Below are 14,552 nucleotides of genomic sequence, written 5' to 3' on the forward strand. Positions count from 1 at the left end.
ACCCGAATCGCACAAGTGAGGCTGGGGCTGTGGCCTAAACCCTCCCTGGGGCTTGGCCAGGACAGTTGTGGGTGCAAGTCCCTGTCCACGGACACAGAAACAAGGAGGCAAAGGCGTCACAAAGCGGCCTGCCGCAGGCTGGGCATGGAACTCTGCTCTAGGGAACTCACTCACCTTTTAAACAGGTAGGGTAGGGCAGGGCAGGGTGAATGTTCCCCTCCACCCTCCACTCCTTGTTCCTCAAGCAAAGCCATTCCTCCGACACAGAAGGAGAGTCAAAGAGATGAGCCCTGTTTCCCATTTCACTGAAGGCTTCATGTCTGCACTTACACTCCAAATTATAAATAAGAGGAGGTCGGGTCCTGGAGTGTCAGGCACCAGCTGGGGGTGCTGAGCTGCAAATAGCCTCTCACCTGGCAGTCAGAGCCCCAGGGCACAGGAGCTGCGTGTTCTACACCTCCCTCCTCACCCCCTGAGGGTCAACTTTTATGATTCAAGAATGCCCTGAAAAAAATCCCAGCAAGCCAGGCAGTTTTCCAGAGTAGCAAGGTAAGCATCTGTCTTTTCAGAGAAGCAGGCAGAGCTCACCTCGGGGCGGGGGGCAGTCTAAAGACATGGGACAAGCTCACAGACTTGCCCCATCAGCTCAAATTTGCTACCACAAGGGACCCAACTTTGCCCGGAAGCACACAAATCTATGCTACCCACTTTCAGAGTACTTATAAACTCACAGGCTGGGACGAACTCACTTGAAAATCAAGTGCACCTGGACAGCTGTGCCACACGCTAGCAATGATGTCACCAGTTACAAGGAAGCAGGGTTCAGAGCCACCGGCGAGGGGCTCCCATGTGGCCAACATTGCCCAGGGTCTTCACTGTCCAGGTCATGGCCCCTCTGTGGGACGGTGACTGTTTGTTTCTGTGACCTGCGGGCGCTAGCCCGGGCAGCCTCAGTGGGCTCCACGCACCAGCCCCAGGAAGGGCGTGCTCTCCGAAACAGATGCCCTCCCCCCAGAAAATACTCAGAATTCCTCCCACGGAAATACTGGGGACATCTGTCCAGATCAGTCACTAGTTTCGTTCGACTAACCTTGCGGCCTTCCTATCTGCAAGTGGTGCTGGCGTTTCAGCAAAACCTTCGTGCTCCCCTGAAGGTAACGATGAAGCCTCGGAAAAAAGTTTAACCTGCTCCCAGACACGCTCCATTAAGCGTCCTGCTGTGCTAACTGACTGGGGGAAGGGGGACAAAGTTCAGGAAGTGTCCTTGTTGGGTTTTTAACAGTCACTCCTCAAAACAGTGGCTTTTGTTCTTGACTTTCAAACCTCTGTTGTAACAGTTTACAGAAAAGGCACGGTCGCCATCATTTTATTAAGGCAGCTCTTTCCTCTAGGGGCCTTGGTAGGAGGAGGGAGGGACAGAGAAGGCACAGCAGGGACAGTTCTTATCATTACTGTTTGTGCCAGTTCTCTGACCCTCCCATGGTCATGGCCCTTCCAGAAACCCTGGGGGCAGAGCTCCACCACCCCCCCCCCCCCAGCACGCTGCAGGGCCTGGGGCACTCCTCCCTGCATGCCTGCCTCGTCCCCTCCCCTCCCCTCACTGCTGCCCTCACCCCTCCCCCACTCCTCCGGGAGGCCACGTCGGGAGGCCACGTCGTAACTCTCCTAGGGGTGACTCGAGCTCGAGCAAGGAGCCCACAGGAAGCGGGGGGGGGGGGGGGGGGGAGGGGGGGGAGACCCCGGAGCAGCCCACCAGTGGACTGCAAAGCACCCCTGCCCCCACACTGTTGCGTGCTGGGCCAGAAGTCATTACAAAGCTTATTTATCTCTGAAGGTCACCAGAAGAGGGTAAGATTTGCAAGTAATGCCCATATTTTCCACCCATATTTTTACCAAAATTTTTTCTTTTAAATGTTTGTTTTTGAGACAAAAAGTGTGTACGTGCACACGAGGGGGTGGAGGAGGAAGGGCAGAGAGAGACAGGGACAGAGGATCCAAAGCAGGCTCTACACTTACAGCAGCGAGCCCAACATGGGCCCGAACCCGTGAACCACGAGATCACGACCCTAGCTGAAGTCAGAGGCTCAATGATGGAGCCACCCAGGCGCCCTTGAACTTGGAAGATTATATGACATGCAAGCTTTTTTAAAAGAACATCTTTCTAGAAGTTTCACAGTACCTGGTTCCAGTCCCCTGAAAGTTACACCTAAAGATCATAAAAAGACACGGAAGAGCCTTTTTTTTGGGGGTGGGGGGGGGCTTAAATGCACATTACTAAGCAAGAGAAGCCAGGCAGCAAAGGCCACACACTGGATTCCAACTCTGTGACATTCTGGAAAAGGCAGAACTATGCATACAGCATAAGGTCAGTTGCTGCCAGGTGCTATCGGGGAAGGAAGGGTGAGTCCAGGAAGCAGAGCGTGCGGAAGGCAGTGAAACTCCTTGGCAGGATACTACACAGGGCACACATGACCTTGTCCACTTGTTAAAACCACCATGAGGGAGCCCTAGTGTACACAGTGGGCTTTTGTTAACAGCAACAGATCTGTACTGGATCATCAGTTATAACAAATGCACCACACTAATTAATGCAAGACATTCATGATGAAGGAAACTCTGTGTGTATGTGTGTGTGTGTGTGTGTGTGTGCGCGCGCACGCGCGTGTGTGTACAGGGGAGAATGGGGACTCTCCGTACTATTTGCTTCATTTTCTGAAAAGCTAAAACTGCTAAAATACAAAGTGTATTAATTTTTTTTAAGTAACAAAACATAACCTTATCCTCCTTTCTGAAAAACAAATTAGCATCCTTTGAAATTTGCATTCTTTGAAACATCAGGTTCCCACCATGCCTTCCAAAGGTGACAAGCGAGCACAAGGCGGGAGCTGGTACCCCCAAGGGTACCACACTCCTGTGGGCCTCGGGGATCCACCTGCACAAGGACGGGAAGATGCAGAGTTGGACAGGACCCCCGGGTCTGCTCTGCTCAGGGTTCAAGAGGCAGCCCCAACATCAGAGGCTCCCACACTTCTGGACCAAATGAACTCTTGGAAGTACAAAATGTGTTGATGCCTCCTACTACCCTGAGTGACCCTGTATCAGTGTCCTGGGGCAGCCACATCAAATGACCACAAACCGGGCAGCTTCAAACAACAGGAATGTATTCCGGCCAGCAAGGGTAAGCTCTTCCTGAGATTCCAAGGGAGGCTCCCTCCTGCCTCGTCCAGCTCCTGGTGGCCCCGACTGCATCTTTCCAGCGTCTGCTGCATCAGCACACTGCCCCTGTGTGTCTTCTCCTGGCTTCTAAGGACACCAGTCATTGGATTCAGGGCCCAGCCTACTACCCAGAATGATATCATCTCGAAACCCTCAACTTATTACATCCACAAAGACCCTATCTCCGGGGCGCCTGGGTGGCGCAGTCGGTTAAGCGTCCGACTTCAGCTCAGGTCACGATCTCGCGGCCCGTGGGTTCGAGCCCCGCGTCAGGCTCTGGGCTGATGGCTCAGAGCCTGGAGCCTGTTTCCGATTCTGTGTCTCCCTCTCTCTCTGCCCCTCCCCCGTTCATGCTCTGTCTCTCTCTGTCTCAAAAATAAATAAACGTTAAAAAAAAAAAAAATTAAAAAAAAAAAAAAGACCCTATCTCCAAATAAGGTCACGTTCACAGGTTCTGAGTGATCGTACCTTTCAGGAGACTACTATTCAACCCACTGCACCCACTATGATGATCCAGCAGAAACCTGAGACAAGGATAGAGCAGAAGATCCTGATGTAGGTGCTCAGGCTCCGCTGGGAGGGGGACAGAGGTCTGATGGTCACTGACTGCAGAAGTGTTGTGACCCCTCAGATGCTCTAAACAAGGAAAGAAAGACTCCCCTGACCTTAGGTACATTCCTGGAAAATTCAAGGTGTGTCAAACTGCAAAGAGGCTTCTCCACCTTGCTGGAAAGGGAGCCAGCCCCGCTCCAGTCATGAGAGCAGCCACCCTACATCACAGGGTCTGGCAGCCCATCTGAAATGTGATGCATCAGAATCCTGCCCTCCTGCAGCCCCTACTTGGCCACACATGCCCCATGTGACATCTGGTGCCCAATGCCAGGACCGGGCCTGACACCCCACAAAGTCACACGCAAAATGAACACACCAACCTCACCAAACAGGATGCAAGGTGGGGTGGTCCCTGCCCTCGGGAGGCTCACACTTGGCTGGTACTCTGGGACAAAGCTGTGGTGAATGCTCCCAGTTGGCCCAGAGGTCTATGCCAGCAGAAGAGATGGTCAGAAAGTGAACCTAGAGGCGCCTGGGTGGCGCAGTCGGTTAAGCGTCCGACTTCGGCCAGGTCACGATCTCGCGGTCCGTGGGTTCGAGCCCCGCGTCAGGCTCTGGGCTGATGGCTCAGAGCCTGGAGCCTGTTTCCGATTCTGTGTCTCCCTCTCTCTCTGCCCCTCCCCCGTTCATGCTCTGTCTCTCTCTGTCCCAAAAATGGATAAACGTTGAAAAAAAAATTAAAAAAAAAAAAAAAAAAAAGAAAGTGAACCTATGTTATCTGAGGTCTGACCAATACCTGGAGCAGCCTCTCAGAGCCAGGACACAAGACCCCAAAGGAAAGTAGTGAGTCCCTGTGGACTGTGAGAAGCCACTCTGTGCAACTCCCTCATTTTACCAAGGCACCAAGGCTCACAGCCACCGGGTCACAGCCTGGCCCTGTTCCCTGCACCCCTCTGAGCAACAGAGGACTGAGGGGCTGGTGGCTACCATCACCACCTTCCCCACAGCTCTTCAGGCGCTCAGGAGTTTCAAATGTATTTTTTTAATAAGAAAAAACTGCAGGTCCAGCCACATGGGCTGTCCCAGCATCTACTCACCCCTCCAACCGGGGGGGGTGGGGGGGACGGACGGACAAAACTGTGGTAGCCTCCTGTGACTGTGCTCACAGACCTCTGCCCTGCCATGCAGAGAACAAAACACCCACAATTACAGGTGACACCATGTAACCATAGCAACCCTAGAGGCAGGTGGCAAAGGAGCACGAGGTGTTACAAGTCCCTAAACCCCAAAAACGACTTGAAATTCGGTAACATGAAAACCTTACACAAGACCTCTGCTCTGGCCTTGCTTGGCAGCCTGGCAGAAGGTGACAGCAATAGCACTGGAGAGCCCTACCAGCCCAGCCCAGCTCTCTGCTGACAACAGGCCCCAAGGGGACCGCCGTCAATGATCTCAGGTGAGCAGTGGTGGAGCAGACACCTGCCGACCCTCTGCCGCAACCAGGAGCCCCCTCCAGAACCCCTGGCCGCGGACACAGGGCTGCAGAGTGAGCCCTGCCCTGCCCTCCCTTCCACTTCCTGCAGAAATATCCCCGGTACCACTAAGTGGAGCGGGATTCAGAGGGCAGAAAGGAAGACGTGTCACATCAAACTCCCTCTCAGCCCCTCAGTGAGAACCACTTGCCTCAAAGGTAACGAAGTCGTCGAACTCATCGGGGCAGGCGGGCGGCTCCTCGTCCTGGGCAGGTGCAACCCCGCACAGCTGGCCATCAGACTCTGCAGGAGAGAAGACCCAGTACTCAGCAGGAAGCCTAGACCAGCCCCAGAGGCCATGGGGGAAGGCGCCATAGGGGTGAAGGCGAGCCCTGCTTGGGACAGCCAGTGAGAAGCCCAGGGGAGAAAGCAGCATGGTTACGACGGGGAAGCACATGCCCCCTCCCCCCAGAGAGGTGGTGTAGAGGCAGAATGATAAAACGTTTGTTTCTTTAGACCCCCAACAGCACTGCAAAAGAGAAGGAGCAAGATCTCAAGCCCATGACACTGTTCACGGGCTTTAAAAAGTATCAGGTACCAGATTTAAATTTTTTAAAACTGTGTGTGTGTTTGGGGCCATGTAGGTGTGATGGAACTATACCAAAATAGCATCTTGCACTCGGTGTTGGGCTCGCTGGCAGTTTTTATTGCCTTCATTTTCGCTGAACTTTTTTTTTTTTAATTTTTTTTTCAACGTTTTTTATTTATTTTTGGGACAGAGAGAGACAGAGCATGAACGGGGGAGGGGCAGAGAGAGAGGGAGACACAGAATCGGAAACAGGCTCCAGGCTCCGAGCCATCAGCCCAGAGCCCGACACGGGGCTCGAACTCACGGACCGCGAGATCGTGACCTGGCGGAAGTCGGCTGCTTAACCGACTGCGCCACCCAGGCGCCCCTCTGAACTTTATCTTTAGCAATAAATGTCTTATCTCATAATAAGGAAAATTTTAAATCCAAAATAAAGGGGTGAGTGGACACACCAACATACCGGGAGGTGAGCGCAAACTCCATGGGGTAGAATCCCCTGCGTTCCAGACCCTTGCACACCTCACCCCATATACCTCTTCATCTAGCTGTTCCTTTGTAACCTTGTGAGTAAACTGCTAATGGTAAGTAAAGTGTTTCCCTGGGTTCTATGAGCCATTATAGCAAATTATCACACCTGGGGGAGGGGTACTGAGGACCCCGGATTCATTGTCAGGTCAGAGAGAAGTGTGGGTGGCCCAGGAGGGTGAAGTGGGGTCTTCACGAACTCTGACAGTTGGTGTCAGAGCAAATTAAATTGTGGGACACCCAGCTGGTGTCCCTAGAGAACTGGAGATCTCAGAGAACTGGAGAATCACTTAGTGAGGAAATCCCACATACTTGGTGTCAGTGTTATGAACAGAACACAGATCATAATAGGAATTACTTATTTAAAATACATCACTTAGGAGCGCCTGGGTGGCTCAGTTGGTTAAGTGTCCGACTCTTGATTCTGGCTCAGGTCATGATCTCACGATCTGTGAGATTGAGCCCCGTGTCAGGCTCTGTGCTGATAGCGCGGAGCCTGCTTGGGATTCATATTCTCTCTCTCTCTCTCTCTCTCTCTCAAAATACATAAGTAAACTTAAAAAAAATATTTTAAGTACATAAGTTATTTAATATATCTCACATGATCTAACGTAACATCAGTCCCTTATTTATCTTTTGAAGTAAGCTCTATGCCCAGCATGGGGCTCAAACTTGCAACCCCAAGATCAAGAGTCACAAGCCCTTCCAACAGAGCCAGCCAGTCGCCCCCAGAGGACAACTTTGCCAATGGGACCACATGGAGAGAATGCTGCTAGCCATCCCCATGTCCTCCAGCCGGGCTCTGAAGACTCAGTGGTTTGACGTTACCGCAAGAGCCCTGGTAAGCAGGGAAGGGAGAACAGATACTGAAGGGCCCTTCACCACACGGCAACGGCAGGACCCACAGCCATTCTGTCCTGTCTCTAAATGACTCTCTTGGGTTGCTTGAGTAGCTCAGTCAGTTAAGCATCCGACTTCAGCTCACATCATGATGTCACAGTTCGTGGGTTCGAGCCCCGCGTCCAGCTCTGTGCTGACAGCTCAGAGCCTGGAGCCTGCTTAGGATTCTATGTCGTCCTCTCTCTCGGCCCATCCCCTGCTCACGCTCTGTCTCCCTCCCTCTCTCTCTCTCTCTCTCTCTGTCTCTGTCTCAAAAATAAACATTAATTTTTTTTAATAAAGGACTCTCAATTTAAACAGAATAATGCTTTCCCTTAACAACAGTGTAAATTGAAATATTTATGTATCACGCAATTATGAGATGCCTTTGTCAACTCAAAGCTACTTTGCAGTACTGATCAAAGCCCTTATGCCAAAAAAAAACTCCTATGTGGCCTTTAAGAATCACGGGCACTTTTGTTGCTGTTGTTTCGCACCATTTTCCCCAGCAGTGTGGTTAAGTATCCCAGCGGGGCGGATGGCAGCAGGCAAGGAGGCGCAAGGGAGCCCACACGCCGGGGCCCCTGTACTGGGAGGTGGGGTCTCTGGTGCAGGTGACGCGGTGAAGGTAGCTGTGGACACAAGTTTGGGGTTTCTGGGGCAGGGGGTGGAGGGCCCCAATCACCCCCGTGCACGTGTCTTTGTAAAAAGCTACGCTGTCTTTGGCCTATGTCCCCTCTCAGATGTTAAGTCTTCCCTGCCCTCCGAAGCCTGAAACCCAAAATTCAAAGCTCTCAAAACACAACCGATGGTTCTAGATGTGGTGGATTGTGCTCAGCCTCCAGAGGTGGACAAATGGTCTTGCCCCACACTGTGGAGAGGGGGCGTGGGGACAAAGCTAGTGCTGCCATATTCCTCATGGGAACTAAGTATGATTGTTCTGTAAGTTTTCTCCATGTGAATTCAAACAATTTTCAGTTAAGTGGACATTTTTAATGTGCATTCATCCTACTCTTCCAGAGCTTGGGGGAGGGCGTAGCCAGTGTAATGGCCTATTTGTAGCAATCTGCAGCGCCCCACCCCCCCGCCCCGACTCATTCTATTCCTGAAATAAGGCAGGTCTGTGGTATGACAGTGAAAATCTCCCTGTGCTTCACTGCAAACTGGGTCAACACACCGTGTCCCTTGCTGTGTCGCCCCTGGGTGCAGAAGAGGCCCGCCGGCCAAGTCAGGCCACCCGCACGCTGGAGGAGCACCGGAGACAGCTCCATGGAATGTGGGTCTGTGATCACATGCTGCACCCTCCCAAATGCTATCACGTCACAACTTCAAAATCAGCTTTGACTTGCTTTCATTATGATTTTATTTTCAGTCTTCTTTCCTAATGAAACTTAAAAGATGAAGTCAAACTACAGAGAAAAGAAAAACAAAGCCTGAGTCCCTGATACCACCTGGCAGTACGTCCGATGCAGGTGGGGCATCCCCACCAACACGGCCTCCCCTGAGCCCACATGGGCTGTGGACACCTGGAGGCCCAGCGCCTCACGCCCACTCTAGGATGTGGTCCCCGTGAGCTGGCACTGAGCCCAGGGGCCAGTCACTCACCCACCCACCCTGTGGGGAAGTCCAAGTCCTCCCTCGTCGCCCACAGCCTGGCCGTGTCCCCAGTGCCTTCACCTCCACCTTTTGACCCCGCCTGCCCAACCTGGCCACGGTGGCCTCCCTGCAGCCCCCAAACACGCCAACGCGCCGTACTCAGGCACCCCCACCCCTGCTTCACCCTCCTCCTGTAGCTGCTGTGCCTCGCTGTCTGCGGGCTGTCCTCTGCTGGAAAGCCAGCTCCCAGGGGCAGGGGACACTGTTCTTCCACGTGGGCTGTGTCCCTGGAGCCTAGATCAGTCCGGCTCGATGATATCTGTACCCGCACTCCTCACGGGCCTCAGCCGTGCCTCCCTTGGCTGTGGCCCTCACGCCGCCCGCTTCAAGCTCTCGTCGCCACAATTCCCCTCAGCCCAGCCTCTGGCCAGAGCCCCTCTGCCATGCACCCTGGCAGCAGAATGCGCCCCCACGGCCCACCACCTCACTTCGGGAGCAGGGGTCTGCTCTGTGCAGGCTAAATTCCAGGCAGGGGGACATCACCTGCAATGTGGCATCGCATTGAGACCAAGCCTCGCCCTCTGGGGACGCTTCTATTCCAGAATGTTCTCGCCAAAGGAAAACACACAGCACTATATTTCCTGGAGCATGCATGCTAACTCTGGGACTGACTGGGAGGTTTTTGTTTTTAATTAAACCAAAGTGGAACTATTACCAGCAAGAATGAGAAAATACTGAGACTCAAACAATTCCTGTGGGTGCTCTGTGTGGTGCGTGGGCCGGCCTGAGGCAGGACTTCGCTGTGGTATCCTGACTTAGAAGCTCAGAGCAGCGAGGCACTGCTCCTAGGTTCAAAAGGCAGTGCAGCTGCAGCACTGGACACACAGAACACAGCTGGCCAGGTCCCATGAGGGTGGGGAGGGACCAGGTATCCCTGGTCAGGGGAGCCAAGAGAGGGGGCCCCAGGGGAGAGCGGGCTAGAGCAACTCCAGCCAGCTCCTCTCAGGCACAGCCCAGGACCCTCCCAGGGCCTCACCTCAGGCTCCCCTCTGCCAGCTCCTGTGACAGACACAGGGGGACAGCCCACACAAAGGCAAGCAGGAGGGAGGAGGGGTGGCAGGTGCAGGCAGAGGCCCTGTCTCAATGAGTCAGGGTGAGGTCAGGACTCAAGGACACAGGCCACTTCTCACACCACACTGATACCCATGTGCTCCTTGAGTCACTCAACTTCAAGACACATGCAACCCACGAGACGGCCCCACGGGGCAATAGCCAGCAGCCCCTCCTTCTCTGCAGATAAAGAATCAGCCTGTGCAGGGATGGCTCTTCTCCCCTGCCAGGCGTCAGCGGGTCACAAGTTTTCCAGGAGCGCTTGCTGACTCCCAGGTCATGACCCTCCAGGAACTCCTCCAGCCAAGCTCCATTTTGCATGAACTGTGCCTATTAGAGCAGACCAGCCACCATGCCCACAGAATCCTGGACTGTGGCTGAGAGAGGGCCTCAGAGCCACACGGACAGCACCGGCCACCTGGCTGGCTGCCACACTGGGTTCTTTCCTGCCCAGACCCACGGGACCAGCTGCCACTGCTGTTCCCAGCCCTGACTCTTCAGAGGAATCTGTGTTGCTCAATCCCCTAGACCCAAGGAAGCCCATGGATGCTGCTGTGGCTGTGCCATCAGTAAGCCCACACATCAAGCTTCCCACCTGACAGGCGTGACCAGCACGCTGTGCATCTGCGGTCACCCAGGGAGATGGGTTCCTGTCTGTGACGGACAGTGGTCACGACAAACCTAGGGGGCACACGTCATCACTCCTGGGGCCGGAGAACGGAACGGCGCTGACAGGCTGAGGCAGCACAAGGCAGTCCTCACACCCTTAGCCTGTCATCCTTGTCCCTCTACACAGTGTTTCTAAGTAGTTCCTGTGAATTCCTGGATTCTAGAATTTTCTTCCAACATCCTGCATAGTACTTGAGGATTTTAGCATTAGCTTCTCCACCTTCCCTCTCCTAACCTTCCAAAATGGTTAAGTCCCAGTCATTGGTTACATAAACGGTTAATCTGTTTAATTACTATGACTGTGTAAAACGGCATTCATTGCCCAGCCACGCAGTATTCTAGAAGCACGTTTTCCATCTTTTTAGGCTTCTTGGTTTTCCCGGCAATGTTAACTGCTTTCTGGGGACTTAGGCTTGGCCTCTGTACATCTGTCGCCTTCTTACCCCCAAACCATCAGGCAAAGCAGTGAAGCCTTCTCCACTGACCTACCGGTTCTGAGCTCCTCAGACTCCATCACCATCAAACCAGCACGAGGGTGAAATAAAGCCATCTAAAACTAATGATGCCACCACGTTTGTGAGACGTGCGTCTCCTCCCTGTGACACCGAGATCAAACAGACAAACACAGGAAGTCTCAACTGTACACGCATGAGCCCGTGTACTCTGGTCAGAGGGTAAGTATTCCACCAAGCACACACACAACACGTGTGAGACCCGGCTGTGTGGCACACCACGAGATAAACTCAACAAGGAACAGAGTGAAGAGAGAAGCACGCCTGGATGGCTCAGTCGGTTAAGCACCCGACTTTGGCTCAGGTCATGATCCTGTGGTTTGTGGGTTCGAGCCCCGCGTCGGGCTCTGTGCTGGCAGCTCAGAGCCCGGAGCCTGCTTGGGATTCTGTGTCTCCCTCTCTCTCTGCCCCTCCCCCAACTCCCTCCCTCTCTCTCTCTCTCAAAAATAAATAAACGTAAAAAAAAGTGAACACAGAGATCCCATTCTCTATCACACACAATTAGGTTTAAAACTAATGACAAGATTTTTTTCAAGTTTTCTTCTTTTTTTAATGTTTATTTATTTATTTTTGAGAGAGAGAACACGAGCAGCGGAGGGGCAGAGACAGAGACAGGGAGACAGAGAATACAAAGTAGGCTCGGGGCTGACAGCGCAAAGCCCAACACGGGGCCAGAACTCATGAATCTGACATCACGACCTGAACCACAAAGTCTGATGCTTAACCAACGTAAGCCACCTGAATGCCCCTAATGACCAGATTTTTATTTGTTTGTTTAGCGTTTACTTATTTTTGAGGGAAAGAGAGAGCATGAGCAGGGGAGGGGCAGAGAGAGGCAGAGACACAGAATTCGAAGCAGGCTCCAGGCTGTGAGATTTTAAAATACCTTTTGAAACCAGGATGCCTGGGTGGCTCATTCAGTTGAGCATCTGAGCATCCGACTTCAGCTCAGGTCATGATCTCATGGCTCACAAGTTCAAGCCCCACATCGAACTCTGTACTGACAGCTCGGAGCCTGGAGCCTACTTCGAATTCTGTTGTCTCCCTCTCTCTCTTTGCCCTTCTCCCACTCATGTTCTGTCTGTCTCTCTCTCTCAAAAATAAACATTAAAAAAAATACACTTAGAAATTAAAATAACTTTTAAATAATTGATGAGTCAGGGAAATCATACTGGATTTTAAAACACAGAGGAAAAAGCATATACTTGGATTTCCCCCAAAGGTTACCGAAAGTTGTTGGAGCACAAAGCCATTCCAAGGGTCCTGGGCACAGGTGCACTGGCCCAGGGAGGTCCTGAGGAGCATGGCTGGGGGCAAGTGAATGTGCTCCATTCAGGAAGCCTTCAAAGGCACTGGAGGTGGAGCAGAGGCCAAAATGTGCATGAAACCACCATCAAACTTTTTGTGCAAAAGGGTGAAGGCTTAAACAACTTCCTGTTTTAACTACATGTCTAGCCTCAGAAAATCACCTAAGGATTACAACATACTGGTTACAAGGGGAGAGACATAGGCATGTGGTGCTAAGCCTAAACACTCCAAGTTCATCTGAGGGCTCTCTTCTTCCTCCCTCTGCCCGCATGGCGTTACCCACGTCATCCATCCCCTGCTAGTACCACCTCCCAGAGGGTCTCCTGCCTCACACTTGCTCTACATGTCTCTCCCCAGGCCCCATCTGCCCAGGAGATGGTGGCATCCTCACCACGGCCCCAGGGCCTGCAGACTTTCCATCAGTGGGCTCAGCCAACCTCATCACAGGCCTCAGGACAGCTCCGCCACCTGGACCAGACCTCACTCCAGCCACCCTTACCTGGCTCCTCTCCGGCCCTCCTCACGGAGGGCTCCTACCTAGAGCCAGGCTGTATGGTTCTATGGCATGGCCCCCTGCCACCATACGGACCATTCCCTCTCTCGATATGTGCTCTGGACCCAAAGGACCACAGGGCCCCCAGACTATGGTAGTATTCACACAGGTCCCGAGACACAGAGCACATCTCAGAACCACCTGGGCTCAGCATCACAGGAAACCCAGTTTCTATAGGACACCGTTGGGCAATACAGTAGACAGACAGAGGACAGACAAGATAGGTGACTCTGCCAACAACTGCTGATAAGACTTGGAGTCCAAGGGCCTCCCCTGACCCAGCCACTGCAGGTCCTGCCCCTGTTCTCCCTCTTCCTTCTCTGACAAGTGCAGGAAGAAGGGAAGGGCCTGCTTGCAACCAGTGCCTTTCGGCCACCATCACCCCCACACACCTGGCTGAAGCTGGGGCATGAAAAAAAAGAGGGCTCTCCAGAGCTCCAGAATTCGACATGAAGGGACAGCATACGGGCAACTTGAGTGCACGTGAGATCCTAAGCTCACACCCAGAAGGCCAGCCATCCCACTCCTGTGTACAGGCCCCAAAGGCATGAAAACATGTGCCCACACAAAGAATTATACACAAATGTCACTAGGACCTTTACTCATAACAGCCCCAAACTGGAAACATACTAGCCCCAAAACAAGTGTCCACCCCTAGGCAGAGAGAAACGACACATGGTACAAGAATACAATGGAACTGCTCTGCCATCGAAACACAGACCCCAACCGTGCAACATACGTGCGTCTCAAAAACGTCACACGCAGGGAGACACCAGACGCAGAGCACATACTGATCATTTCCTTTGTGTCAACAAAGCCCCTACGAGGCAAAACTGACCTAGGGTGATGAAAATCAGCCAAGACGGTGCTGAGAGGGCAGAGAGGCCACGTGGAGGCCATGAGGAAGAGGTCTGCAGGGATGGTAACACTTGGTAGAGATTTGCATTATTAGACATAAGAATTTGTCAAAATTCAGACTGGCTTAAGATTTACTTAAGATTTGTGCATTTCACTGTAAATTTTTACTCAAGGTAAGACTGCAAACAAATATTGAACTGTAGGTAATGACTGGCACACATGCTGAAGTGTTTAGGGTGAAATGTACAGGAGTATGCAACTTGTTAGGGTGAGTGTACGTACGGGAGTATGTGATTTGAAACGCATCCCATTAAAAACAGGATGGCTTGTCGGCCAGACAGAGGAGGGACTGATACACAACAATGTAAATACAGCAACATGCGGCCTGTAGGGCACCAACGGCAAGGATGCACGTGGGTGCTCACATGTAAGCCTTTCGATATTCTGGTATGTCTGGGGAAAGGGGCAGTAGCTTTCTAACATTATGGATAAGAGACCGAGTTAGACAGTTCTCTAAGATAGGATGTGTGAGGAGCAAAGAACAGTGAGAGAGCACCCTGAAACCGGAGTATTTTAGGGGCTTTGAGGAGAAGGGAAGATGTTAAGCCCAGCCAAAGGAGCCTGAGGAGTGAGGGGTATTCCTAAGGTTGGCTGAGGGCACAGCAGGGCAAGGGCTGGAAGAGAGAATGCGAGAAGGAAGCACAAGGTGGGGT

General features: G+C 52.5%; 1 protein-coding gene across 3 annotated transcripts in view; it reads right to left on the reverse strand.

Annotated features, from left to right (window-relative positions):
• The window catches only part of RAB11FIP3 (RAB11 family interacting protein 3), an 83,244-nt gene that overhangs the window by 25,253 nt on the left and 43,439 nt on the right, over positions 1-14,552 (reverse strand). For all 3 annotated transcript variants that reach the window (XM_086691743.1, XM_086691746.1, XM_086691744.1), the window contains exon 3: positions 5,452-5,543. In XM_086691743.1, the coding sequence (XP_086547869.1) occupies positions 5,452-5,543 (92 nt within the window). The remainder of the gene's footprint in view (positions 1-5,451; positions 5,544-14,552) is intronic.

The sequence above is a fragment of the Puma concolor genome, chromosome E3 (genome assembly GCF_028749965.1).
Source record: "Puma concolor isolate L17-30 chromosome E3, mPumCon1.1.hap2, whole genome shotgun sequence".
Taxonomy (NCBI): Eukaryota; Metazoa; Chordata; class Mammalia; order Carnivora; family Felidae; genus Puma; species Puma concolor.